At 41.0% G+C, this 27717-nt stretch overlaps 1 protein-coding gene across 1 annotated transcript in view; it reads left to right on the plus strand.

Annotated features, from left to right (window-relative positions):
- Positions 1-27717, plus strand: part of SPATS2L (spermatogenesis associated serine rich 2 like) — a 169011-nt gene that overhangs the window by 120733 nt on the left and 20561 nt on the right. Inside the window, 1 exon segment of the mRNA XM_030325740.1 lies at positions 11840-11975. Coding sequence (XP_030181600.1) covers positions 11840-11975 — 136 coding nt within the window.

Below are 27717 nucleotides of genomic sequence, written 5' to 3' on the forward strand. Positions count from 1 at the left end.
TTCTTATCTATTATCTTTTAATATAAATAAACCTGTAAAGGTATTAGTAACAAATGAGACCTTGAAAGGTAATGTAAATAAAACTAAAAGGTCTGCTTCCAATCTGAAAGTTACCAGCTTTATGCCCACCGATCTGATCAAGTTTAATAGGACTTGAAATAATAAAGTCTGTCTGTCTTTGATAAAGAACTTACAAAGAGGCAAAACCAACAGACATTATGTCTTTGAAATAAGCCTGTCTGGTTGGGTCTCTGTTTCAAAGTTGTTGGTTCCTCTGACTCTCTGTTAATTATCCTGTCATGCAGTGACAGAAGAATGACGGACCATGCAAATCCAGGTGCGTCGTCACTGTAATGTGAAGAGAGTTTTCTTGGGGCTTTATCACTAGACCGTTATTCTGTAACATCTAAAAGAATTATCTTTACTCACCGTCATCTCTTCACCTCTGTTTCTCACTTATCATCTTATTCAGTATGGCTTACAGCCCCATCACTCCAAAGAAATTGCTCCCACGATGATTATCAATGGCCTCAGTGGATTAAATTTAGCACGCATTTCCAATCTGTACTTTATCTTTTCTGTCTGTAACATTCAGTGCTGTTGATCACACGATCCTTAAGGACTCTATTTTTTCTTTTCAGTTCCTCTGACATGACACCCTCCTGATTTCCCCTCCATCTTCATTGCTCCATTTTTTCCTTTGAGGGTCATTCTTCTCTACGTAGGCTGTTAATTGGTACAGCTTGTCAAGACTTGGTTTGTTCCAAGTCCTTTCTCCTATAAGACCCAGTACTGTCTTCTTAGATCATTTCAACCAAGCCCAGGTTTTAATTATGTAAGCTGGCTCACAAATTCCTCTTCCCAGGCCAGGCTCCTCTCTGTGTTCCAGACTCATACTTGACACTTTCACTTCAAAAGTTCAAAGCACTTCGACAATATGCTTAAAGCAAACTCATGATCTCCCTTCCAGTCTTAGCTTTCTTTTAGTGTTCCTGATCTTAGTGAACTATCTATCCAATGTGCAAGCCAGGAATCTAGACATCAGTCCTGACATCGTCTCCTCATCCAATCCATCAAGTCCTGTCGATTTTCTTTTCCAAATGTTCCTAGAACCCATCTGTTTCTCACAGTCTCTACCTGTGCCTCCCCACCAAAGCCATCATCCTCTCTTTGCCTATGTTGCTGTACGAGTCCACCGATTAATGTCCTAGCTTTTAGATTGTTCCCCTCTAAGTCATTCTATATCCTGAAATCTTTTCAAAACACAAATCTGAACTCTTAAGATAAGAACCAAAATTCTTACCATGGCCTACAGGCCCAGCGTGGTCTGGCCCCTAAGTGATGCTCCAACCTCACTGAATGGCCTGCTCCTTCTTGCTGTCTCTACTCCAACCCTCCTGGTCCCCTCTCAGTCCCTCATATAGACTGCGTGTGTGCAGTCAGGTTCAAGTCCAGAGACAGAAATCACACAGTTTATTGAATGGGAGGAATGTAATACAGGGAATTACTAACTAAAACACTAGAAACACGAAGAGGTGATTAACTACTAAAAGGAATAAATGAGGATTCTAAGGGTTCTAGACATGGCAGGAGAGTAGTTACTGTCTCTAGAAAGGCTGGACAATAAAGAGAGCCCTCCAATCCAAGATTGAGATTGTGACCTCATTGAAAGCATGTGGAACATGCAACCTTGTGGCAGCAAAACAACTACACTAAAAACCAAACAAACAGACAAACAAAAACTGTCACAGGGCATGGACTGAGCTGTTCTGTAGAAGAACTTTACCATTGCCAGAGGGTGTAGATAGACTGGAACTGCTTGAAGCCACTGCCAGTGCGGGGGATGCAGGGACCATGGCATGACTGCAGCTGGAGCCCTTCTGCTTGGCCCCCACCTCCTGTGATGAGTAAGCATAACAACAAAGAACCGGAACTAGAAGAGAAGTGTATTCCTGTCCTCTTAGCCCTGCGTGGTCACTTTATTGCCCTCCACTGATAAAGCTAACATTATGTGAGCTGGCAAAAGAGAATCGTTTGCAGGGGCCAGCTCCTGTATCACAAAGTAAGGCAAAGAGGGGCGCCTGGGTGGCGCAGTCGGTTGAGCGTCCGACTTCAGCCAGGTCACGATCTCGTGGTCCGTGAGTTTGAGCCCCGCGTCAGGCTCTGGGCTGATGGCTCAGAGCCTGGAGCCTGTTTCCGATTCTGTGTCTCCCTCTCTCTCTTCCCCTCCCCGGTTCATGCTCTGTCTCTCTCTGTCCCAAAAATAAATAAACGTTGAAAAAAAAAAAAAAAAACAAAGTAAGGCAAAGAAGGGTGGATTTGAGCCAAGAGAAAATAACTTGATAACTGGCATACAGGGCTTTCTCCTGCCTTAAATGCTGTCTCTGCCTGGAGTGCACTTTCCTGCCTTCTTACCTGATGAGCTCACAGGATCTATCTCTTGGGGAGTTACTCCTTGCTGTCCCTACATCAAATATGCCAATTACAGATTGCAGAATGCTATGTACTTTTCTTTCATAACACTTACCATCGTTGTAATTCTACATTTGTCTGTGTGCTGGTGTGATTTATATGTCTTCCTAATACACTGCAAGTTCTGGAAAGATGGGGGCCACATCTGTCTTTGATCACCATTCTTGTTCTGGTGCCTGAAACAGACACCGGACACAATAGGCACTCAGACAAACAAGCCTTTCTCATGGTCTTCACTGAATTATTAGTGATAGAATATGTAAAGTACATGTTAAATTTAGTAAAGTGGCTATGCTGCTTTTTAAAGATAATTAGGGATTTTGTATTTCTGATTTTATTTTTTTTTCAATATATGAAGTTTATTGTCAAATTGGTTTCCATACAACACCCAGTGCTCATCCCAAAAGGTGCCCTCCTCAATACCCATCACACACCCTCCCCTCCCTCCCACCCCGCACCAACCCTCAGTTTGTTCTCAGTTTTTAAGAGTCTCTTATGCTTTGGCTCTCTTCCACTCTAACCTCTTTTTTTTTTTTCCTTCCCCTCCCCCATGGGTTTCTGTTAGGTTTCTCAGGATCCACATAAGAGTGAAAACATATGGTATCTGTCTTTCTCTGTATGGCTTATTTCACTTAGCATCACACTCTCCAGTTCCATCCATGTTGCTACAGAGGGCCATATTTCATTCTTTCTCATTGCCACATAGTACTCCATTGTATATATAAACCACAATTTCTTTATCCATTCATCAGTTGATGGACATTTAGGCTCTTTCCATCATTTGGCTAGTGTTGAGAGTGCTGCTATAAACATTGGGGTACAAGTGCCCCTATGCATCAGTACTCCTGTATCCCTTGGGTAAATTCCTAGCAGTGCTATTGCTGGGTCATAGGGTATGTCTATTTTTAATTTTTTGAGGAACCTCCACACTGTTTTCCAGAGTGGCTGCACCAGTTTGCATTCCCACCAACAGTGCAAGAGGGTTCCCGTTTCTCCACATCCTCTCCAGCATCTATAGTCTCCTGATTTGTTCATTTTGGCCACTCTGACTGGCGTGAGGTGATATCTGAGTGTGGTTTTGATTTGTATTTCCCTGATAAGGAGCGACGTTGAGCATCTTTTCATGTGCCTGTTGGCCATCTGGATGTCTTCTTTTTTTTTTTTCTTTTTTTTTTTTTTTTCAACGTTTATTTATTTTGGGACAGAGAGAGACAGAGCATGAACGGGGGAGGGGCAGAGAGAGAGGGAGACACAGAATCGGAAACAGGCTCCAGGCTCTGAGCCGTCAGCCCAGAGCCCGACGCGGGGCTCGAACTCACGGACCGCGAGATCGTGACCTGGCTGAAGTTGGACGCTTAACCGACTGCGCCACCCAGGCGCCCCTGGATGTCTTCTTTAGAGAAGTGTCTATTCATGTTTTCTGCCCATTTCTTCACTGGATTATTTGTTTTCCGGGTGTGGAGTTTGGTGAGCTCTTTATAGATTTTGGATACTAGCCCTTAGTCCGATATGTCATTTACAAATATCTTTTCCCATTCCATGGGTTGCCTTTTAGTTTTGTTGGTTGTTTCCTTTGCTGTGCAGAAGCTTTCTATCTTCATAAGGTCCCAGTAGTTCATTTTTGCTTTTAATTCCCTTGCCTTTGGGGATGTGTATTTCTGATTTTAAAAGAAATTTATACTAATGAAGAAATTTTAAAAATGCAGTAAGGTTTAAGAAAAAAAAAAACAGAAACAACCACTGTTAAATTTCATTTCAGAATTTAACTGCACAGATATATAGGATTTTTCAAGCCAAAGATCACATTATGTAGTATGTGAACTTTTGTATTCTTTTTCCTTAGCATGACATTACAGACATTACCTCATACCATTATATATTCTTTAAAGACATTATTTTAATGGCTACATTGTGTTCTTATGAATTTGACATATTTCTTTTTAATTCCCAAACTATTGTCCCTATGGATTGTTTCCATTTGTTATTACTATTATAAATAATGCTATAGTGAATACTTCTATATAAATCTTTATAAACAACTATGATTATTTAATTGGCATATTTTCTTAGAAGTGGAATTATTGGGGTCAAAGAGTATGAATATTTTTGTAATTCTTAGTATATTGCTGTCCACAAAGAGTGGACTAATCTCATTGTTTTCATTTGTAAAACTGACAATTGGGGAATGGAACATTTTAAAATGTTTAATTTCCATTTGCATTGTTCTTTGTGAATATTTAAAAACACTAAGATTATGATCAAAGAACTAATTTTTTATTATTATTATTATTATTATCAGTTATCATAAAACACTAACATATTCACTTAACTACTTTTAAGTGAATGTAATATGCTTTAAGCAACACGGACATTAGAAATTTTAGGCATAATTTTATAACAACTAAATTATACTGTGTCTTTTTATCAATTTTTTCTAAGTAGAACTACTTCACAATACTTTACAATGTTAATCATCATCAGACAATGTGTTTTACTGTGTATTAGGAAGATCTTAACTCAGTGGCTTAAAATAATTTCTTTAGATCTACTCTTATGGTTATACATTTCTTAAACTTAGATCTGAATTCTATGTGTACTTCTTTCAGCCTACTTATAAGTACATAAAACTTTCACTGAAAAGTAAAGTCTAACAAGAAAAAAGAGTTTTCAGAAACTTCCAAGTCTGAACACATACATGTCTATACGTATATTATGAAAAATCTTTGAATCCAAGTCCTGTATTTCTCCCAAGAGGAAGAGTTGTTTTCTTTGGTACTGTTAGCAAAAAAACAACCACCACAGTTTATGTTTTGTTGTGTAAAATAAATCCACACAAGAAGCAATCAAATGTGACCTATAACGAAGAAAAAGATTAGAAGCAGAACAATATTGCTCATGAATAAAGAAGCAAAATCTTCAACAAAGTATTAGCGAATTAAAGTAAGCAATGTATAAAAAAGATAGTACACTATGACCAAGTGTGCTTTTTCCCAGGAATGCAACATTGGCTTAACATTTAAAAACCAATTAATGTATTTTTGTGTTAACAAACAAAAGAGAAAAGCAATATGGTCATCTCAATTAGTGAAACAAAATCACTTGGCAAAATAATAAAAACTCCCAGAAAACTAGGAATATAAGAGAATTTCCCAATAAGCATATGAAAAATCTGCCCTACAGTTAATATCATATTTAATAATAAAATGTTGAATGCAGTTTCCCTAAGATCAGAGCAATGCAAGGACTGCAATTCTACATTGCACTAACCTAGGATTCCTAACCTTTGGAAAGAAAGAAGTTAAACTGCATTTAAGGATGTCATTATTGCCTATAAAGAAAATTTTAAGAAATCTACAAAAAAAACTAATAAGGAAATTAACAAAGTATCTAGGTATAAAGTTCAATATATAAAAACTCAGTTGTATTTTTGCATTCTAGCAGCCAACAATTGGGATATGAAATTTTTAAAAATACTATACAATAACCTAAGATACATAAAATACCTACGAATAAATTTAACTAAAGTTGCTCAAGACACTAAAAACTGAAAAACAATGCTGAGACCAGTTAAAGAAAAGCTAAATAAATGGTATGATGTATCATGTTAAAAGATCAAAAGATGCAATATTGTTAAGATACTGATTATCTACAAATTGATTTGTAGATTCAACTCAAGCCCAATCAAATCCCATCCGATTTCTTGTAGAAAGATACTGATTGTTTTGTAGAAGTAAGCTGATTCTTTTTAAGTTATTTATTTTGAGAGAGAGAGAGAGAGAGAGAGCTCAAGCAGGGGAGGGGCAGAGAGAGAAAGAGAGAGAGAATCCCAAGCAGGTTCCACGCTGTCAGCATGGAGACCAATGCAGGACTTGAGCCCACAAACTATGAGTTCATGACCTGAAATCAAGAGCCAGAAGCTTAACTGAGCCACCCACGTGCCCTGAAATAAGCTGATTCTTAAATCTGCATTGAAAAGCAAAGGTCCTAAGATAGCCAAAACAATCTTGAAAAAGAAGAGCAAAGTTGGAGGGCATATATGACCTGATATTAAGACTCGTTATATAGCTACAGTAAACAGGAAATGTGGTGTTAGGGGTAAGTATAGACAACTACATCCATGGAATAGAATGTGGTCCAAAAATAGACTACACATATATAGTCAATTGATTTTCAGCGAAGGTACCAACATAATTCAGTGGGGAAAGGTGAACTCAGGTTTACTATGCTATGGTCTTAGGCTACATTTTCACATTTTACATATTAGTTGTTAAAGGCAGAGAGACTGTGTCTCATTTATCTCCTATGAATAAGCCAGTGCTAGCACGTAGCGGGCCCTCCATATATGTCTGTTGAGTTAGATTGAATCAGAAACCAGAATGATACTCAGGAAGATATACACCATGTGTGTTAGGATTTGATAAATATCTTTAACAAAGGGAAGGCTCAGGTGATAGTTAAATTCAAAAACATTAAAGCTTTTAAGAGCCATTCTTAAGATTAAACTAAAATATATAAAATTAAATTGTATATAATATTTATTGAAATCTGGGCAGTTGGGTGTTTCCAGAGATAACATTTCTTTCTAAGATGTAACTACTTGGGCTCAAGTGTTTGATGAATATTGGATAAAGTCACAGCCAGGGACACATATCAAACTAGGCTCCCTCTAACTAGAAGGGTCCCAGGCATGGAAAGTACCAAAGTAATGCTGATTCATTCATTGATTTTTCAGTATTCATCATGGTACCTACTATGCACCAAGCATGTAGTGATGAACTAGACATATATCACTCTATCACCACTTATCTCATGTAGAAATTGCAGAGGATATTTTAAGGTTTCACTAAATCAATACTCTCTTAGCGTAGAATTAATAGTGATTGCAGATTTTAGACCAATAATCTCACGCTCCTTCTGATTTAGATTAATGCTCCTCAGTAGAAATATAATGTGAGCTACAGATGTATTTTTTAAATTTCTAGCAGCCACATTAAAAAAGTAAAAAGAAACTGGTAAGTTAGATTGGGTAATATATTTTATGTAATTTAATATACACAAAATGTTATTATTTTGACATGGTCAATATTTTTTAATTATCCAAGAAATATTTTTAATTCAGCACATCTCAATTTAGGCAAGCCACATTTCAAGTGTTCAGTAACCACATATAGCTAGTGACTACCTTGTTGGACAGGGATAGGAATCAACTCTTGGTAAGCTACAGGCTGGTGAAGTTTACAAGTAGATTCCAGAAAGATAAAGAACCGATGGTACTTCTGGCCATAATGTTAGAGGGAAATCACTGTATCCAGGAAAGAACCCCCATTATTCTGTTGCTAGAAATGTCAGGATTCGTGGTTAAGATGAACCTAATTCTGTTATAGCTGAGTAACTCACCACCAGCTTTTATGTGAAAGAGCCCCAGAGCTTACTATATTTGGAGACAGATCTGTACAGCCAACGTGCAAATATATCCAAGTCATCTTTGAGAATTTCAGATCTTCCCAGTGTTCAGTGATTTCCACCAATAATGAGACAGCTTTTCAGGACCCAAAAAAAAACCCTGCTACTCAGATTTCTCAATGGGTATTTGTTGCATGAATGATGAAACGAAGCAGTAGCCCACATACCAGTTCTCTGAGACACAAACAAAATATTTTCAGCTCTAGGTCACTGAACTCATGCTCATTTGCATGCTTGCCTTCCATTTAAATTCTAAAGCATCCAACAGAATAATTTTTTTCCCTTCATTCTAAGGTCATTATTTCCATTAAGCTATAATACAAATCCCCTTATTTTCAAGAATAAGACTAATTTACTACACTATGCACAATAAGCTATATTTAGATTCTCAATTTATACTATTTCCCAAGGCTGAATCTTCTCTATGATTTAGAGAGGGAATGAATTGTAGCCAGCCTGTCCTTTATCACAGTTTTAACAAAACATTTACAGACTCCTCAAAAATTAGTTTTCCATCTTTTCCAATAGAGTTTCTCCAGGTGGGTGGTGCCATCCACCTTCACCCCAAACAGAATCACCTGGCAAGTAGAATCATGGGCCCACTGCTGAACCAGAATCCCTGGATGTGTTGTCCAGGAATTTGCATTTGTAACAAGCACTGAGGGAGAACTCACACACACTAAATCTTGACAACCACTGCCCTATACAGAAGTTCTCCTTAGTATACATAAAGATAAAATTGTATACTACCACTTAAATCTGTTTAAATCTGTTTACTACCATTAAGTACCATTTAAATCTGTTTACCATTTAAATCATTGCTGGAGGAAATGGTGTTTTCAGTATTTAACTTGTTCACTGCCTTGCTGAACATTTCATTGTGTAATGTAATTTACCTTTAAAGAGTATTCATCATTCAGACCATAAAATGTATGCTGTGCTTTCTTGATATATAGATTATGAATGATGGATTCAAGTAAAGTCAAATTTACACTTGTCTTAAATAGGCTAATGTCTAAAATCAAATTGACCAAGACCCAGATCATATTCTTTTGCACTTTCTGAGTACAGTCTCTATAATGTTTGTGACAAGTGTTAGGAAAAATGTTCTTTGTTCTTTGTTTTTGTTTTCCTATGAAATCATTTTAAGAGTACTTTAATTCAGTCACAATTTTACAGATAGCTATTGAGCCAGACACAGTACTAGGCTTCAGAAATGAATCCGATTTCAGTATTTGACTTCAAGGGAGTCCTAGCCTCCTCAAGGCAAGGATGAAGGGCAGACACATAAGCCTTGTGCTAAAATACAAGGCAGTAAGTTTTTAAGAGGCAACATGAGAGCAGAGAGAAGTGAGGCAGGGTGAAAGGGGCTGGGATTCATAGAGATGACGTTGTGCGCTGTTTGAAAGTGAGCCACAGTCAGCCAGAAAAGTGAAGTCATTCCTACAGGCTCATGCAGGACATAGGGAAGCTCAGAACATTGGTCTCCTGGGTCTAAACCTGCACTCTTTCTACTACACTCAGCTTTCTCTAAGAACCTAGCCTTCAAAACATGCTGGCTTCCCTTTTTTTACACCCATAGCTTTCTCTGGTTGTGAGTAAGATGTTAAGGGTGATACATTTCCTTCTCAGGCCACTAAGGTGCCATTTAATTCACTCCAGCAATAACTAATAGAAACCTACCTTTAAAAGATGCTGAAAGCAATGTGCTGCTAATTTATTGCTACATCTATTAAAGCTCCAGAGAGAATTTGACTCCCTAGATTTTAAATATAGTTGAGATATTATGATGTTTCCCAATTTAATCCCTCATAAATTAAGTGAAATGATTATAGTACCTGTTGTCACTTCATTCTTGCCCTATCTCCAATCACTCTTCTGCCTTCATTAATTCAGAATAAAATACTACAAGACATTAATGTAGCGCTTGGAGATAGGAGGGCTGCATTTTTATAGCCTCCATATGAAATCATACTTAAAGATGCCTATACCTTTACTGAATGGGGGAAAAAAAATCTTCTCATCTCCTAATAAATAACCTTTGTTATGAGTGAAGAACCAAGGCTCAGAGATGTTAAGTGGCTTGGCCCAGGGTCACCGTGCAAGTAATTACCAGGGCCAAAACACCCACCCCAGGTCTACCAACTCCCAAGTGCAAGGCTCTATTTTCCAGTACATCCTCAAATCTTCTAGAGATTCTATTAAAACAGTTTCCTCACTGCTTGCAATGAAGGACATTGTTGCCAACATGTAAACAAAATGAAAATCTTGGCACCCCCCCCCCATCACTTTCTCATCAGTGTTTTTAGCTTATCACTTCACAGTCATTATTTGGTGTTTTCTTACAGAAGGCAACAGACCACTGCAACAGAAACTGTCCTTAGATGGGAACCCCAAACCTATACATGGAACACCAGAGGGGTCAGATGGCCTACAGTGGTCAGCTGAGCAGCCTTGTAACCCAAGCAAGCCTAAGGCAAAAACATCTCCTGTTAAGTCCAATACCCCTGCAGCTCATCTTGAAATAAAGCCAGATGAGTTGGCAAGAAAAGAGGTAAAGTGATTTCTTTTGCACAAATGATTCAACCTATTTTACACACACAGAGAAATGCCAGAATGATAGAACTTTTCCAAAAGATGCTGCTTAGTGAAGAGAGATGCACATGAAATTGCCTTTCTTTCTGTGACCAACATAGATTGAAAAGTAGATGTGATTCCTCCCATATAAATCAAAGGTCTCGAGTGTTTAAGAGGAATTACATCCCCTTTCTCTGCCTCTCTGTGGTCATTCTTCTCTTTGTAGGCATGGATAAATTTGCACCACAAATACTTTCTACCCCAATGTCTTAGGAAGCAAATGTTAATGCAGGAGCTTTTTTAGTAACTTGAATGCTGAATGTTTCCCAGACACACATGTTCTTAACTTGCATTGAATGAAGATGAATCCAGAAGCTGATGATGTCATCTTTAGATGATTCTTCTTCATGTAAATTCAGTTCTGTGTTAGAACCTTCAGACGATGTAACACCGAAAGAGGGTTTTATATCTGACACGCTATATTTTTATTATTTTTTGAGCTTTGCTATACTTTATACATAACTGGCATTAAAAATGAAAGGGGATAAATCACTTCCTTTCTGATTCCCAGCAGATTAAAAATATTCTTCTCATTGAGCCTTAGTTGTATCTGATTTCCTTGGCTTTGGTTTGATATACTTCCTTACTTTTCTGGAGGGAGATTTCTTTCTTCTAAGAAACATGGCCTTGTTGGGATAAGTACAATCCGCCTATTCACACTGTACTATCTGTACACCTTGGTGACGGTTTCAGGAAGTCAGGCAAGATTGGCGCCTCCAGAGCAGCTTTCAGTGCTGTTGCTCTAATTACAGGGCTGGCTCAGGACTGATGGGCCAGAGCCAGCGTACCTGGCACCAATGCTCCGTCCTCTCTCTAGCTCATTTGTACCTCTCCCAATCTCCATGTCATTTTCCTCATCCAAAAGCCCTGCTGGCTTCTAACCACACAGAGTGGTGAGAGCCAGCAGCACAAATGGTCTTTAGACATATCAGATTCTAAGAAACTGCAGTTCGTGATAGAACATGATGATCAGAGCCTCTTTCCAAAGCACAGAGGAGACACGTATGCCCAGAATGGCCCACCCACAGAACCCACTGGTAAAATCACAGCAGTCTCAGGGGCCATACATATCCCCACTGTGGATTTTTAAAACTCTGGGTTATAAACATATAAACATCTTCTTGACAGAACTTTTTTTTTTTCATTGAGAAACAAAAGATAAATCTCTTATTAGGGGGTAGGGTGAGTTAGCTGCTTTTGTCACTGTTGCTATTTAGCTCACAAGTAAAAAGACAATTTAACATTTTTTTCATGACATTACTTGTAGGCCCAAACATTGAGAAATCGGTGAAGGATTTGCAACGCTGCACTGTGTCTCTAACTAGATATCGTGTCATGATCAAGGAAGAAGTGGATAGTTCAGTGAAGAAGATCAAAGCTGCCTTTGCTGAATTACACAACTGGTAAGTAATTCGACTTAGAAACTATAAACTTGTGGCACTTGAGCTGTTCCTACAGGTAAAAGCATCTGATGGAAAACATTGTTTATTTAATGCATAAACATCACAGAACAACTCTTCAGTGAATTTTTTTTAAGTCCTATAGGCAGAGGCATATATCTTGGGAATAAAAATGAAGGGAAAGTGTTTGAATAAAAAGAAACCTGATACACATAATTCATTGGAGTCTGAAGTTGGCCCCAAAGTATATGAATGATGTAGAACACAACCTCAACAAACGATATTTTTGACAAATCCCTGGGAGGCCAATATCATGAGTGATACTGAGAACAAATATTTTCCAGCTTTATCATTATAAAATAAGAAAGACTCCCTTAACAAAACTCAGAAACATCTTAGGCAAGCTGAGTGATAGAATCCCATTCTGGGGTGTCTTGAAGGCTGGAATTAAGAAATGGTACTCTGGTGTGGCTTTGGTCCTGCCCTGCCCTGCTCTGCAACTGACGCTGAAAGAAGGCATCTCTTTGAGCCATGTATGTTTGCTCATGTCCACAGCTGCAGTGAAATATCTCCTGGTAAAGGTTAAGTTATTATAAGTGGAAAAACTTCTTAGTGTATCAGTCAAGACTTTTTCAGTTTCAAGTGATGGAAACCCAAGTCACACTAGTTAATGACAAAGGAGAATTGTTTGGCTGATGTACATGAGAAATCCACAAGATTCTTTTAGGCGAATTTGGTTCTAAGCCCAAATTATGTTATGAGAATTCAGTTTCTCTCTACCTTTGTCCCTTTCCCCTTCTCACCCTCCTTTCCTCTCTCAGTGTCTCCTACAGTCTCCTGGTTCTGCTTATCCTTGGCTTGATTCTTAGGTATGATCTCTCCATGTGGTAGCAAAGATGACCCCCAAGCGGCTCCAACCTTACATAATCCTTAGTTCCTGTGATCTGAGAGAGAGCTTTGTCTCTAGTGTTCCAACAGAAATCCAAGGGCTAATTTGCACTGGGTGGGTTGGGTCAATCTTCTGTCCCTAAACTAGTCACTGTGGCAAGAGGGACAGGGTCTTCCCACTAGCTAGGCTGGGTCCTGTGCCTACCACAGAGTTAGTGGTGGGGTGAGCCCCACCTGAACCCCATGAACTGAGAGTTGAAAATCACTGGAGAGTTCCCCAGAGGAAAATCAGGGTGCTAAAAACAGAAAAACATGTCCGCAGTGCCCAGGCTCACATGTGTTCTCTGTATCTCATTGGCCTCCCATGATTCTAGAATTTGGTCACATCTTCTGCATGGTTTTCCTTTCCAAGTCCTTTCTTTGACATAGATGTGCTTTTTAGCAGATTATAGTTGTGTAAAACCAAGGATTACGCTTAACACAATCTAAAATTCTTGAATTTTAAACCATCTGCTATGTATAAGATCCCCATGTGCACAAGATACCAGAAACTTGAAAGAAAACCGTCTCCTTCAGTTATCATTCAGTGAGGAATCACTTACCCTCCACCCAGTCACGTCATCTCGACCTTAGTGGAACTCTTCTCTGTTTGATCAGACAATAAACCAAGTAATTGTTCAAAGTAAACTCCAAGATTATGTTTGAAAGTACTTAGAGAACATGAAGATGCTATACAAATGAAAGGTGTTATTATGATGGTTGGTTTTTAAATTTTACAGTTCTATGACTTTTTTAAATCTATCCTTAAATTACCCTAATATACATAAGCGCACTCAACTTCCAGGCCTGTTTTCTAGAGCCAGAGTCAGCAAACTTTATCTATAAAGGGCCAGCTAGTAAATATCTAAAGCTTTACAGTCTGCAAAGTCTCTGTGCAACTACTCAGCTCTACTGTTACGGCACGAAAGGCAGTGGGCCAGATTTGGCTTGTGGGGGTCGTAGTTTGCTAGTCTCTGGAGGCATTAGTTAACTATTCAGAGAAGACCACTCTGTCTTACTCTTTTGTGTGGCATTTTAGAGTAAACTCTTCCTCTGAGGCCTCTGTATGATACCTTCCATCTGAGTGACTCACACTAATTGACAAAGTGTAGCAGTGACCTCAAATTACCTCTCTCCTCCAGCTGCTTTGAGTACTTTTTTTTATTTCCTTAGTAAAATGAATACCACATGGGTCACGAGACATCTCGAGATTTATAACAGACTCTTTGACTGTTTCACTCCTCGAGATCTGAAAGTGTGGGGCCAGGAAAGTCAGCACCCAGAGAAGTTGTGTATCTTTTCTCTGCTTGTAATTCACATTTTGTTTTAAACTGATGGGTAAAGATCACTCCTGAATGAGCTCTACCAAGCAGTACTGCTGCTTAAAAGTCACCTCTTAACAAATGGCACATTTCCTCCAAACTGAAGACGAACAAATATAGATTAACCATTTTTTTACATGCTGTTGCTACAAAATTAGTAAACAGCAGCACTTGTTTTGTTATCTAACCTTTAATAAAATGATCCCAAAATAATTACATATATATTAACTTAAAAATAAAACAAAAGTAATTCTTTTTAATAGGCCATTAACATACATTTCTACCAAATGGAAAAACTTTACCTCTGTTCCAAGTTAGCCTGCAGCCCAGCCAACATGGTGATTTACTTGAATAACTCCCTTTTGTTTTCTGAGGGGGAAAAAGGGATGAATTTTAGGGATTTTGGCACTCTTTAAAAAAAAATAGCGGATCACAGAATTGAAGAAGGCAGCTTACATGTTTTAAAAAATGCAGCTTTCCTATTGGTGGTGAAATCATGGACCCCAGGCATTAGAGAGACTTGCGAATGCAGTGCTGTTCACATGTAAACCTCAGGATCACATTGTAAGGCACATCCAGATTTGGAAAATGTGGGACAAGTCTTCCAGAGAGTTCCAAAATGAATGCTGGTTCAGGGACAGATGTTAACTCACCTGGTATGCAGCGACATCACACTTGTGGTCCTTCTGTCCTTACTCCTGGCCATCCGGTGCTCTCACCGAAGCATTCAGCAGGCATTGTGTGTAGTTTAGAAATAAAAAGAAACTCTCAGGTAAGAAATTCTGAACATTCGCTTTGCTGCCCAGCTTCAGGAGATGAATCCTGCCTGATCAGATTCCCCAAAGCCTGCCGGGATTCATGGGAATGGTGATTTTGGGGGGCTGGGAAAAAGTACCTGCTTGCACGTGCTCAGTACCCAGCGGGCACACATCAGAACGAGATGAACCAAATGCTTGTCCTTCCCAGTCTGGCTGTGAAGAATACTTTTTTCAGTGCAGTTATTGAAGAAAACCATTAAGTAGCTAAATTATAATATCAAAGTGGGCATTTGGCCAGGACACAGTTACATAGGGCTAAATGACCATTATGTGGATCATTCTCTTTTCCCAGAAAGAATCGGGGATTTGAGAGGGCAGCAAAGATGACACGGTGATCCCACACTGTCTTAACAGAAAATAAATTCTGCAACATGAGTGTCTATGAAAAGTCACATCAGGAACTAACATGAAACAGCTGGTTTCCTTTCTATATGATTGGCCCCCCACCACAACTGGAAAATATTTGTCCTTTGGAATCATAGCTGCCAGATTTAATTGGTTTGTGTGCAAACTAGTCTAGTTTCTCATCACAAATTTGTGTGTGTGCGTGTCCAAGTTGATGGTGAAGGCTTAAAATGAACAATAAACATTAACTTCAAAAAACATCAAGGCAGGAGAATAATACTTGATAGCTGTGCCATATGCCGAGGGAGAAAGTATTCCAGAATAGAGCTGTAAAAATTGCTAGGTGCTATTGTCAATTTAACATCTAATTAAAAACACTCCTAAAAGGAAATGGAAGATGGTGATGAGCCAGAGGGTAGAACGTGTGCTGGGGATGGGGTAACAGGGCCATAGGGAATGGAGGCTGGAAGGGACAGTATTTTTAGGCTGCTTTGCTTCCATACAGGAAAGGGAAATCAAAGCATGATTCCTGTACAGTGTTCTTACATCTCATGTTTATTTTTTCCTGAAGTGGCGCCAAGTCGTACTTAAGCAGAATTTGGAGTAGGCCAGTTCCAGCCCTGGCCCCCCAGCCCTTGCCTTCCTCTTTCTTTGCCTGCTTTCTCTCCACTGTGAGTGTCCTCCCTCCCAGCAAAGACAGGTGAACCTCCTGCAGCTCCTCACAGGCCGGGGGCTCCTCCCCACACCACTGGCTACCAGATGAACTTGTAATGGGGTCCCCGTATTGCGTTCCTTTTTTCCATATTAACGGTTGAAACTTGGGGCGCCTGGGTGGCGCAGTCGGCTAAGCGTCCGACTTCAGCCAGGTCATGATCTCGCGGTCCGTGAGTTCGAGCCCCGCGTCAGGCTCTGGGCTGATGGCTCAGAGCCTGGAGCCTGTTTCCGATTCTGTGTCTCCCTCTCTCTCTGCCCCTCCCCTGTTCATGCTCTGTCTCTCTCTGTCCCAAAAATAAATAAAAAACGTTGAAAAAAAAAATTTAAAAAAAAAAAAAGAAACTCACTGTTGTGTCACTGAGAAACTCATCCTTTTGATGACCATGGGTCCTCCTTCCCACAGTGACATATTTTTATGCTCGCAAGTGTTAACCAGAGTCTCTTGAGACTCTTCTCCATCAGCCGAAAGAATAACCCTATAAAAGTGAGAATTTCAGGCAGAAGAAAAAGCCATTCTGAGATTAAGTGTGTCTGCTTCCGTCATCCCTCAAATTCCACTCCACAAAGGGGGCTTCTCATCTGCTGTGGAAGCTTCGCTGGTAGCCGTGCAAGACCACACATAGACCACAGGGTGGTCAGCTGGGCGGCCCCGCATATGGACCAGATAGCATCACTGTGACATTTGAAACATCATGTCCTTTTTCCAAGGGCTCCCGAAGGGGAAATTGCCAGTGGAGACTTTAAGAACAAGCAATGCAACAATGTGCCATATATTCCCAGTTTGCTGCTCCTTGGGTGCCCGAATAATGTAAAAATATTGGCACATACCACCTTGGAACTGCTTCAGTTTGAGTCCAAATAAGACCAATTTTCTTCCCTTGAAGGTTTACACATAGCAGGATTCTTTCCTCCTGCTGTTTCTCCAGCAGTCCTGGGCTGGTTCTCCCCACCATCCCCCCCCCCACCACCACATTCCCCAAACTTTTAGCTGATTTTTGGTCAATACCTGGCTTCCCATTTAATGCTAAGAGCCTGGTTTCCCCAGGACGTTCTCTTTGTGAATAACCGAGCATTGACTGAAAGATCATGCTTGTAAATTAATATTTACTTCTCTCCATACCGAAGTATATGTGTGTACACTATAATTAAAAGCTCTGAGAGCACTGTGGTCACCCTTTGCCTAGGTGCCACCACCAGAGATGTGGATGCCACTGGTCTGACGGGGACTCCGGAATAGGCTGTTGCTGTTTTTTTTAAAGAACTGCGGGTGATTCTTCTGTGCCTCTGTGGTTGAAAACCACTGGTTGAGAGTCATACAGAGGGAGTGGTACATCTGGGGCTAGCGCACTATTCTCAGCTGGATGCGTTTGCCTCCCAGAGACCGTTGGCACGTCTGGAAATCATTTTGGCTGTCACAACTGCAGGAAGGGAGTGCTACTGGCATCTGGATACCCCTCAATATCCTACAATGCACAGAACAGCCCTCCCCTCCCAGCACCCATAACAAAGAATTATCTGTCCCAAGACATCAATAACACTGGGAAAGCCCAGGCAAGAGGAGAGTGAGAGGAAGAGTCCATCAGTCCTTCTACAGGCCCTGCTGTGGCTCCTTGAAGGAGGGACCGGGGTTCCTCCCCTTTGCTGCACCTCTGAGTATCTATCTGCCCCTCTCTCAGTTGCCCTCCTAACCCACTGCTGGAAACCTGAGAGAGGAAATTTCCTTTCCAGTCATTTCCATACCCAAAAAAACATAACCATAGTGTCCTCTTCTTTTCAAGGAAATTTTAAATGTAAGCTTTCTAACTATACATTTTACAGGTTAAATTACATTTTTGTTTCCTTAAGACCAGAAAAAACAATTATGTTGAAGTGTAGAAAATTGAGGGCTTTGCTTTTTGTCTATTTTGCATTAGAGAATTCAACTCAGTCCTTAGGAGAGAATGGAAAAATTAAGAACCAAAGGTCGCAGCTAACAACAGGCAGTCCCTTTCATTAGCCATTCTGTCTCTACCTGAGTCTTTTTCTCATTTTGCAATAAAACCAATACCGCAGGGTGGGGGGGGTGGGGGAGCCGAGGATTAGGATGAAGATCTGAGGTACGTGAAGATAAATACAGTAGGGAATTGTTTCATTAAGTGTCTGTTTAAAGGATTATTATTTTTCTCTGGCTTCAGCCAGCCAGCAGTATTACTTGGTGCTCCTGGGCATACGTGGCCTGTGTCCAGCTACTGTAATGCCAGTGACATCCTCAAGTGTGCCAGCCCTTGAGCTATTTAAGCTGAATGAAAACAGGTCTCTTTGTGCCTTATGGTACAGTTGTGGTTGAGCAAACACTTGGTGACTGTTTAATTAGGAGAATCATGGAAGTTGCGGCCGGCGCTACGTATACCTCGATGGGTGAGGGTAGGAAAAATATGTATTAGGTGAGGCAGGTTCTAGAATCAGAACTGTACCACAGAACAGATGCTGTGACAACAAGCAGACTTGGTTTTTGAGTTCAGTCACATGGAAGATATTGACGTTAGCGTGGATAAGGGATAGAGACTCCATTTTAAAACCATGGCTGAAGTGGTACGCATTCCTCTTGCACCGCGGAGCTCAAGAGTTCTGGAAGAGCGTGTTGTCCTTTTCTCCAGGCCATTCAACAGGGGATGTTTGTAATAGGATTCCCTGTAGGAGAGCTGACGTTGGGAACCTTTTCAGCCATTGTGATGTAATGATTTACAGACTTTGCTTCCCTGTTAAAATACCAGCAATGTGTTAAATGATTGCTAGATTTTGCCAACTCCTTAGACGTGTAATGAAGACAAAGTCAGGAGTCTGCGTTGTATTTTTTATGGTTTTTTAAAGAAATTTAATAAAAAAAAGTCTCTATGTCCTTTCTGCTTTGGAAATAAATATAATCTTCCCATTGATCAAAACCCATACCAACAAAGATTTTCTGACTAATCTCTTTCCTTCTCATCAGATGATTTTTCTAAGTGCCCACCTGCTTGCGACTTGTACAAAGAACTATACAACGGAAATTAAACAAGGCTGTTCCTCCTCCCCACACCCAATATTCGAGGTTATGCCAGCATATTAAAAGAACTCACAGTATGGAGATAAACATACACCTGCAAAGGATATCAAGAGGCAATGATGGAAGAGGCTAATAAATATATTTATGCCTCAGGAGAGCCATATGTATGGTTTTTGTTGCTGTCCTAGCTGACAAATTGCCCAGAATGACTCCTTTTCCTTACTCTGCACCAGTCCAATAAACAGAAATAAGCTCCGGCATCCATTCTGAAATTGTGAAAAGGGTAAATACCATAAACCACGGAGAAACTCAAGGTTCTTGTGACATTGTGACTAAGGCAAGTCCCTGTGGTACACTGTATTTCAAATCTTGCCTCGTTTGTGAATATGTGTCATTCTAAATAGGTGTAGCTCACTCTTTGGAGGTGAAAGCTGCTTTTTTCCTATTTTCTCTCCTCCCCGAGGTTTTCCTCTACATTAGATGTTTCCCCAGGGCCACTGCAAGGACTGAGTGAATCAGTCGACATGAAGGAAGAGCAGGTTGATAAATTAAAAAAAAGTACCGGACTGGCCTTTTCAGTTGGGGATGGTCCCCAGGAAACCAGCATAAATAGCACCCTGTATTGATAGCCTTTCTGAGCTGCGTGTGTGATTACCTCCATTCGTTATGTTCGTCACACACTCGGCAGTGGAGGTCAGCTTCCCTTTCACCGCAGCCTTCTCTGTGAAATAACAGACCCACAATAAGAGCTGGAGGACAAGAAGTTGATTGAGATTTCAGCTTGAAATCTGAAAAGATTTCTGAATCTTTTCAGCAAAGGAAGGCTACGAATCATACCCACCTGGAAACGTGCTCCCGAATACGGGGTTAGTTTTCACCACAGAATAGAAATTGAAAAAGGAATTAAGCAAATTGTTCTCTCTGTATAATGCCATATGGGAAGTATGTGTTGTGTGTGTGTGTGTGTGTGTGTGTGTGTGTGTGTGTGTGTGTGTGTTTCACTCTATAGTATCATCTATTTTCACTAGGAAAATAAGACAAATTTGTTCATATATATTAGTATAAATATAAAATACAGTATAGTTTTCAAAGTGGGATATCCTAGATCACAACTTCAGAATGGATCTTAGAACTTATTTCTGTTTATTACACGGATATAGAGTAAGACTGTAATCTCTGAGGGTGAGACTAAGGAATCATTCTGGGCAATTTGTCACCCAGGACAGCAAGAAATCACAGAACAGGCTGTGCCTGAAGTCATGTAACAGAATTGCTTATATGTCAGTTACATTGTTCTTTCAGTGACTGTAAACTTTTGGTTCTTAGTAAGCCATATTATAACAAAAGTCACATTTTCCAAGGCTTATTAACCACGTAATTAGGAGGCATGGAGTATAGACTTAAAATAGCGTTTTAATCTCATCTCCACATATTCTAACCCTGAAGATGGTTGAGTTTCTTAACTTCTACTCAGCTACAAAATGGGGTACTACTGTCACTATCTAGAGGTTTTATGAAGATTCAGTGTACAAGATTCATGTACAATGTATGCATTTCTCAGATTATTCTGGTAAATCTGTAGCCTGACCCATATAGGTTGGTTCTCTTCCCTTCCAGATAAGCATTTAGTAAATTTATTTCTCTCTGTACCAAGACGATGGGAAAAAGTGGTCCTTCTCCACTTTTCTGTTTAGCATGCAGTGGATCCCAGTTATGAGATATGGATATCTCAACACAAGTTTTTACTGTTCATTGCTTGATGAAGAGAGAAGTAAGACAAAAGCCTTTTGACCCTTGATTCTGAATGGCCACCAGATCAACCCTCGTTCCCCCTTTCACACCTTGCCCTGCCTTCTCTCTGCTTTCTCTTCCTCTTTCTTCATTCACCCATCCAGTAGGGAGATGAATGTGTCGCAAGCTGGTGTTTCTCAAACTTTGGAACGCACAGGGGGCACCTGGGCCCCATTCCTAGCGGCTCTGCTTCTGTGGGTGCAGGTGGAGCCCAGGCATCTGCATCTAATGAGTGCAGTGGGTGCCAGTGTACCTGGTCTCAGGACCACACTTGAAGAAACACTGCTAGTAATACTGAGGGATAGAAGATGATGTCTTTACAAAAAAGGTCCAAAGTCTAATGAGAGTGTACAGAAGCAAGCTGTGTGATGCAGTGTGGCGAAAACTGTTGGGAAGCACGCATGGGGTAGGGTTTCTGGCTGGCAGGGAAAGGGTCCACCACAGAGGTAATGCTGGAGCTGGCACTTGAAGTAAGGCTAGGAATTTGCCAGACTGAGAAGGGAGAGAGGATTCCATGCAGAAGAAACAACACAAGGAACCACAAGCATGAGAGACCCCGGTGCACTCTCTGGGAGGAGCACATTCCCTGGGTCTCATTCCATTAATAAATGAACTATGAGCATATCCCTCTCGAACCAGAAAACTTATCTGTAAGTCACATATGTATGCCACTGTTTAATCTGTATACTAGAAATGAGGAAAGTCTACTTTCTAAAATGAAGAGTAAAGTATATGAAGTTTAACATTTCATTTGTTACCCCCACTTGGGAAGCCAGAAAACCAGGGCAGGTGCTGGCATGTGAGGCTGGAGGTGCTGGGCGGTGAAGAGCATCAGGTGCCCAGGTCCCCTTCTCATGCAAGAGCCCATCAGGAGGCCAGGAGCCATCTCCACCAGGCTGGGGCCTTGGGCTGGATGTGGGCCAGCATTGCTGTGACTCCTTGTGCCACATCAGTCTCTTCCAGTTTCTGATCCTCTTAGTTGTGTTCAACAACACTGATGGCTTCTGCATAGATGCCTCCCCTCCCAACCCCCCAGATTGGAAAGAAATGCAACAGTGTTCTGAGTGGTTGACTCTATTTCGGGTATGAAACGAAGAGATATTTTGCCTCATTTTGTTTTATTTTGAAATGTGTTTTATTTTATCCTGCTTTCTATATTTTCCAGCTTTTTAAATGAGCATGTAAAATGAAATTAAAATGTGAAGAATGTTAACTCTGTTCCTTAAATGGCACCCTTGTGCTATAAGACAGTTAACATCCACAGATAAAAGTTTGCTTTTTGTTCCAGAGTTAGTATAATTTTTTTAATAAGGGGGTGGGATTAAATGATAATTTTTACAGCTATAGAAACTGAAATACAGTTAAGTTACTTTCCCTGAATAGTGATCCCCAGGGAAAGAAACAAAACTAAGAAATAATTAGCAAAGGTGCGCCTGGTAGCGCGCCTGGGTGGCTCAGTCGGTTAAGCGTCCGACTTCAGCTCAGGTCATGATCTCACGGTTCGTGAATTCGAGCCACACATTGGGCTCTGTGCTGACAGGTCAGAGCCTGGGGTCTGCTTTGGATTCTGTGTCTCCCCCTCTCTGTGCCCCTCCCCCACCTGCACTCTATGTCTCTCTCAAAAATAAATAAACATTAAAAAATTATATTAAAGCGGTGCCTGGGTGGCTCAGTCGGTTAAGCATCCGACTTCGGCTCAGGTTGTGATCTCACGGTTTGTGAGTTTGAGCCCCGCATCAGGTTCTGTGCTGACAGCTCAGAGCCTGGAGCCTGCTTTGGATTCTGTGTCTCCTTCTTTCTCTGCCCCTCTCCCACTTGTGCTCTGTCTCTCTCTGTGTCTCAAAAATAAACAAATGTAAAAATAAAAAGGGGGCGCCTGGGTGGCTCGGTTAAGCGTCCAGCTGCAGCTTAAGTCATGATTTCGCGGTTTGTAAGTTCAAGCCCCACGTCAGGCTCTGTGCTGACAGCTCTGTCTCCCTCTCTCTTCCCCTCCACCACTCACCTCTGTCTCTCTCTCTCTCTCTCTCTCATAAATAAACATTAAAAATTTTTAAGAAATAATTAGTAAAGATAAATTATATTATTAAATGAAATCATATGTAAAATTCTAAATGGAGGTATATAAGGAGTGTAGATTTTTCAGCTGAACGTGGGGTATTGCAGAATTTGTACAATTTATAGGATTTTGCAACTCTGATATCATTTTTAAAATTCCGAGAAGAAAAAGAATCCCTGTTTTTTTTTTTCAATTAGCTATTTGCTTTTTGAGGAACCCTGGATTTTATAAGTATTAGAAGTCATTCCTTATGCTAAAATCTGCACGTGTCTCATTCCACAAGTGCACCTCACACAGTGTGATGAAATATTCATTGACTGTGATTTAAATCATTGTAGGATCCCAATATAAAATACGAAACTAAGAGATATTAACATTAACAGATAATATTACCTCTGATAAAAGAAACAGAACCAAAACGAGTTCAGCCTGATTGGCAAACTGAGTGCAGTTACTGCATTCATTGACAGCCAGAGGGATTTTAACTGCTTTATATTTTAAGTGTGATTCATGCTCAGAGGCACCATGCACTGCTTTATTTCCCTGATAGTCCCAGTGACTAAGCAGCTTTCCAGAGGGCTGTCTCAGCTTACTCTACATGCTGTAGACATGTATGTTGGGTTTTGTTATGTTTGCCAAATAAAAGTGTGGGATTCAGGAAGTCTTTAGAAAGATCAGTTTGTCACCATGGCTGCATTCAGAAAAGAAGAATCCCAGTTTTCAAAAAGAATGCCACTTGTTGTAAAATCTAAACGTAAAAAGGTACCGAGTAGAATGTGACAGACCCCAGGATCCCTGTACAACTAAAGAATGCAACATAACCAGCTACTTAGTACTGAGCCTGGAGTGTAAGCGGCCACAGTGGGCAAGGAGTAGGGTGGGGGAGACATTTCTGGGGTAGACTTTAGAGGACGTGATCACGTGGGAAGAGAAGGAAAAGGAGTCACAGAAACTGGGTGAGTGACGATACCAGTGACCAGCCTCCAGGGCACAGGAGAGGGGACAAGATGGGGATATAGGGCAGGAAACATAATCTTCCCTCTACCCTTTTTGTTCTCGGCCAAGACCCCTGTAATAAAAGATTAATAAGAGAAAAACAAACAAGTTTGTTAACATGTGCACCTCATGTATACAGAGGAGATACCCAGGAGGAAGCAAGGAGCTCCCACGGTGGCTTAGAATTCAGAACTAAATACCATGTTAACAGGGAAAGGGGAGAGGGGGACATAGGCCTTTCAGGGGAGAGTAAGTTATTCTTAGAAAAGATGAGTGGGCCCTTAGAAGAACAGATGGAAGGTATGGTCATTTGTGACAAAGTGTGTCTGAGTGTGGTGTTGACTTCTAGGCTCCTCTCCTGAGACAGGAGTCAGCAATCTTACCTGGTTGGCAAAACTCCCCAGGAGGGGATTTATGACAACTGAGTTCCTTTGGAGGCTCCGCCTTCAGGCAGATGAGGGGAGTTCAGAGACAACATCTCCCTGCACCGGCTGTTTTTCAAGTGCCTGCAGCTCACAATCATCAGTACATCAAAGTGCCATATTTGGGGGTGGGGGGCATACTCTGCTACCCTTCAGGAAGCAGAACAGAGGAGGAACAGGGAGTTGGCAGCATACAAGGTCACGGGTGCTGTTTGCAGGCACCTGTTGTAAGTGGTAGAGGTGCCAGTCCTCCGACCCTAGGAAGCCACACATAGTCTCACGGCATTTGTGGCTACCAAGCCAGGACAGGAGCTCTGTTGACAACAGCAATAGTTGAGAAATGGGTGAGCTGAAACCCTGGCTCCAAGAATTCCTGCTAGTACTTGGGGAGTTGGACTGGAAATGGTACCCATGGTAACAGTGTAGCGCACCTTAAATGTTTAATAAAGGTGGCACCTGGTGGGCACAGTCCTCTGACCCAGGAGAGGGGAAGTCACGGGCAGGACAGGCAGCCTCTTCCATCAGCGCTAGCTCCGCAGCTGAAGGCCCACGTGGCAGCCACCAGGCACTATGAGGCTGCCGGGAGCTCAGCTGGCATTCCTCTGGGCATTCACAGTTCCTACTCCTGATGCAGTAGGAAGGGGCACAGCCCACAGTGGGGGGGGGGGGGGTGATTTTACATTACTCTTTCTCTTCAGTGAAAGAGAGAAATTCTTTATATACAAAGTCTGGCTTTCTGACTTTATCACTCATTTGCCCACTTTATGCTCTTTGGTACAGGCCAGAAAGGTTGAAACATCACCTTCTTTCCCCCCAGCAGTTCCCGCATTCCCGTTCTCTGTACTGGGTGGGGGGGGGGGGGGGGGGGGGGGGGACAGGAGGCTCTTCTGCAGGATTCTCATCCTGCCCCTCCGCTCCGCCCGCTTTATTCTGCTTGGCAGCTTAGGAGGTAAGCACTTCATCCACAAGAAGGTCCTGAAGCCAGATAGTCAGGGATCAGATGGTCTGGGCAGTTTCTCTCACCACAGCCTCCCTGAGGCAAACTCATGGCGATGAGCTGTGGTCTAGTTTTAACTCTTTAACATGGAGTCTGGCTGCTGTTGCAGATTGATGTCTTGAAATTCCCTTTGAGATCCTGCTTTCGTTCCCCCGTACCCACCAGCAGGTTCTGCTCTCCAGCTTATCAGCCACTGACAGTCCTGTGGCTGCCTCCCCATCACAGCATCTTTATTGACGAAGAGCACTGGACTCAACGTGGTGCACCCAGCTTCCAAAGGAAGCCGTTTCGTCACTCGGTGTCTTAGCCTCTGGATTTAGAGAAGAGCCTTTCACAGAGCAGAAAATAATAAATCTCTTCTTGCTGAAGTGCCTCTCTGATTCTTTTTATTATTGTTATTATAAGTCCTCTACAGAAAAGAATCAAGACAGTGGAAACATTTTATAAAATGACACTTTATCTCTGTGATTAACTATATAATAAACCATAAAGGCTTTGCCATGGTAATCTCCTCCTTACACCTTATTGCTCTAATAATAAAAGCTTTTTTATGGCAACAGAATAAAATTTTACTATCCAGACAGTTTAGATAAAATGAGAAGATGTGTTTTTGGAAGGATAAAGGGCACATCTGAAACATGTGAGGTCAGCATAGGTTTTATGTGAGCTCAGTTTATGTAAAACATGTTCAATGTGTCTTAAGTCTGGTGCCCTCCAGAGGACTTTATCCAACCGTTTAAAGAAGTTTAGTGGTCAGTGAAAGGCTGAAGAGTTCTGTATTTCTGTCAAGTACAGAGGATTACAGTTCCAAAGCAAAAATGTTCAAAACCAGATGATTAGTGGGGGAAAGCACAAATTTCAATAATTTATTACCACCCTAATTTGCATACAGAATCATCAACTACCTGTTTTGATTCTGAGCCAAACCCTGTGTGGTTTGGTGATTATCATTGCACTTTTATTCATAAGCTTATGTCTCAAATGATTAGATTCCATCAGTGACAAAAATTATATAAATTTTTGCTTAAACATGATTTATATGCAAGCACTACAGTATACCAATTAAAAAGTTTCATTATTGCTATCCCACGGGAAAAAAATGAGTATGTTTTCTTCCTTCCCATTTATCACTATTGAGCAGTTTCTCTTTTTTTAATGTTTCAAGTTTTTATTTAAATTCTATTTAGTTAACATATACTGTAATACGACTTTCAGGAGTAGAATTTAGTGATTCATCGCTTACATACAATACCCAGTGCTCAGCACAACAAATGCCCTTCTTAATGCCCATCCCCCCACCCACCTTTCCTCCAGTAACTCTCGGTTTGTTCTCTGTAGTTAAAAGTCTCTTATGGTTTGCTTCCCTCTTTTTTTTTTCTTTCCCCCCGTGTCATCTGTTTTGTTTCTTAAATTCCACATATGAGTGAAAGCATATGGTATTTAGCTTTCTCTTATTTTGCTTAGCATAATCCTCTGTCTCCCTCCACATCACTGCAAATGGTAAGATTCTTTTAATGGCTGAGTAATATGCCAGTGTGTGTGTGTGTGTGTGTGTGTGTGTGTGTGTGTGTGTGTACGCACCACATCCTCTTAATCCATTCATCAGTCGATGGACATCTGGGCTATTTCCATAATTTGGCTATTATTACTATTGAGCAGTTTCTTGTCAAGCAACCCACAGTTGTCTAAGACCATAAAGTAGAAGTTTTTTAAACTCAGAGCTTCCCTGAAAAAGTGATAATTTTAGTGGAGACCTGAAGGAAGACTCACAGTTAATGAGGTGAAGAAAGGCAGGGTCGGGGAGGAGGGTTGTCTTCCAAAAGAGGGAAGGGCCTGTGCCAAGGCCCTGTGGTGAGAAGAGAACAGAGCTCATACGTTCTGGGATTTCATGAAGCTTAAACAAGGTCATTCCAGTAAAGTGTTAGTGCTCTACTTGTTGTGCCTGCCACACAGTAAGTACTAAGGATGTGTCAGTTATGATCAGCTCTCCTTTTAAGGCAACTCAGGGCTGACGTCTTGTCTGCACAGGTATACCTAAAAAGCAAACATGTGCCCTTTCTGTTCCTCAGTAGGAATGTGGTCTGTGACACTGCCTTTGATTTCTCTGTGACTCTTCAACTCTCTGATGTCATTTCTCTCAAGACCCTCCCTCCTGCCCTCCATGTCTGGTACTCCAGATTACCTGCATATCTGATACTACCCTCTGTCCTTACCGGCCTGCAGCATTTCTCATCAGGTGCACCCAGTGTATGTATCTGTCCTAGGACCTCTAAGAAGATCCAGTAGGACTCATACAGGGCACTGATGAAAGTGCTCATGAAGCTGGATGTGACCT

This window comes from Lynx canadensis, chromosome C1 (assembly GCF_007474595.2).
Source record: "Lynx canadensis isolate LIC74 chromosome C1, mLynCan4.pri.v2, whole genome shotgun sequence".
NCBI lineage: Eukaryota > Metazoa > Chordata > Mammalia > Carnivora > Felidae > Lynx > Lynx canadensis.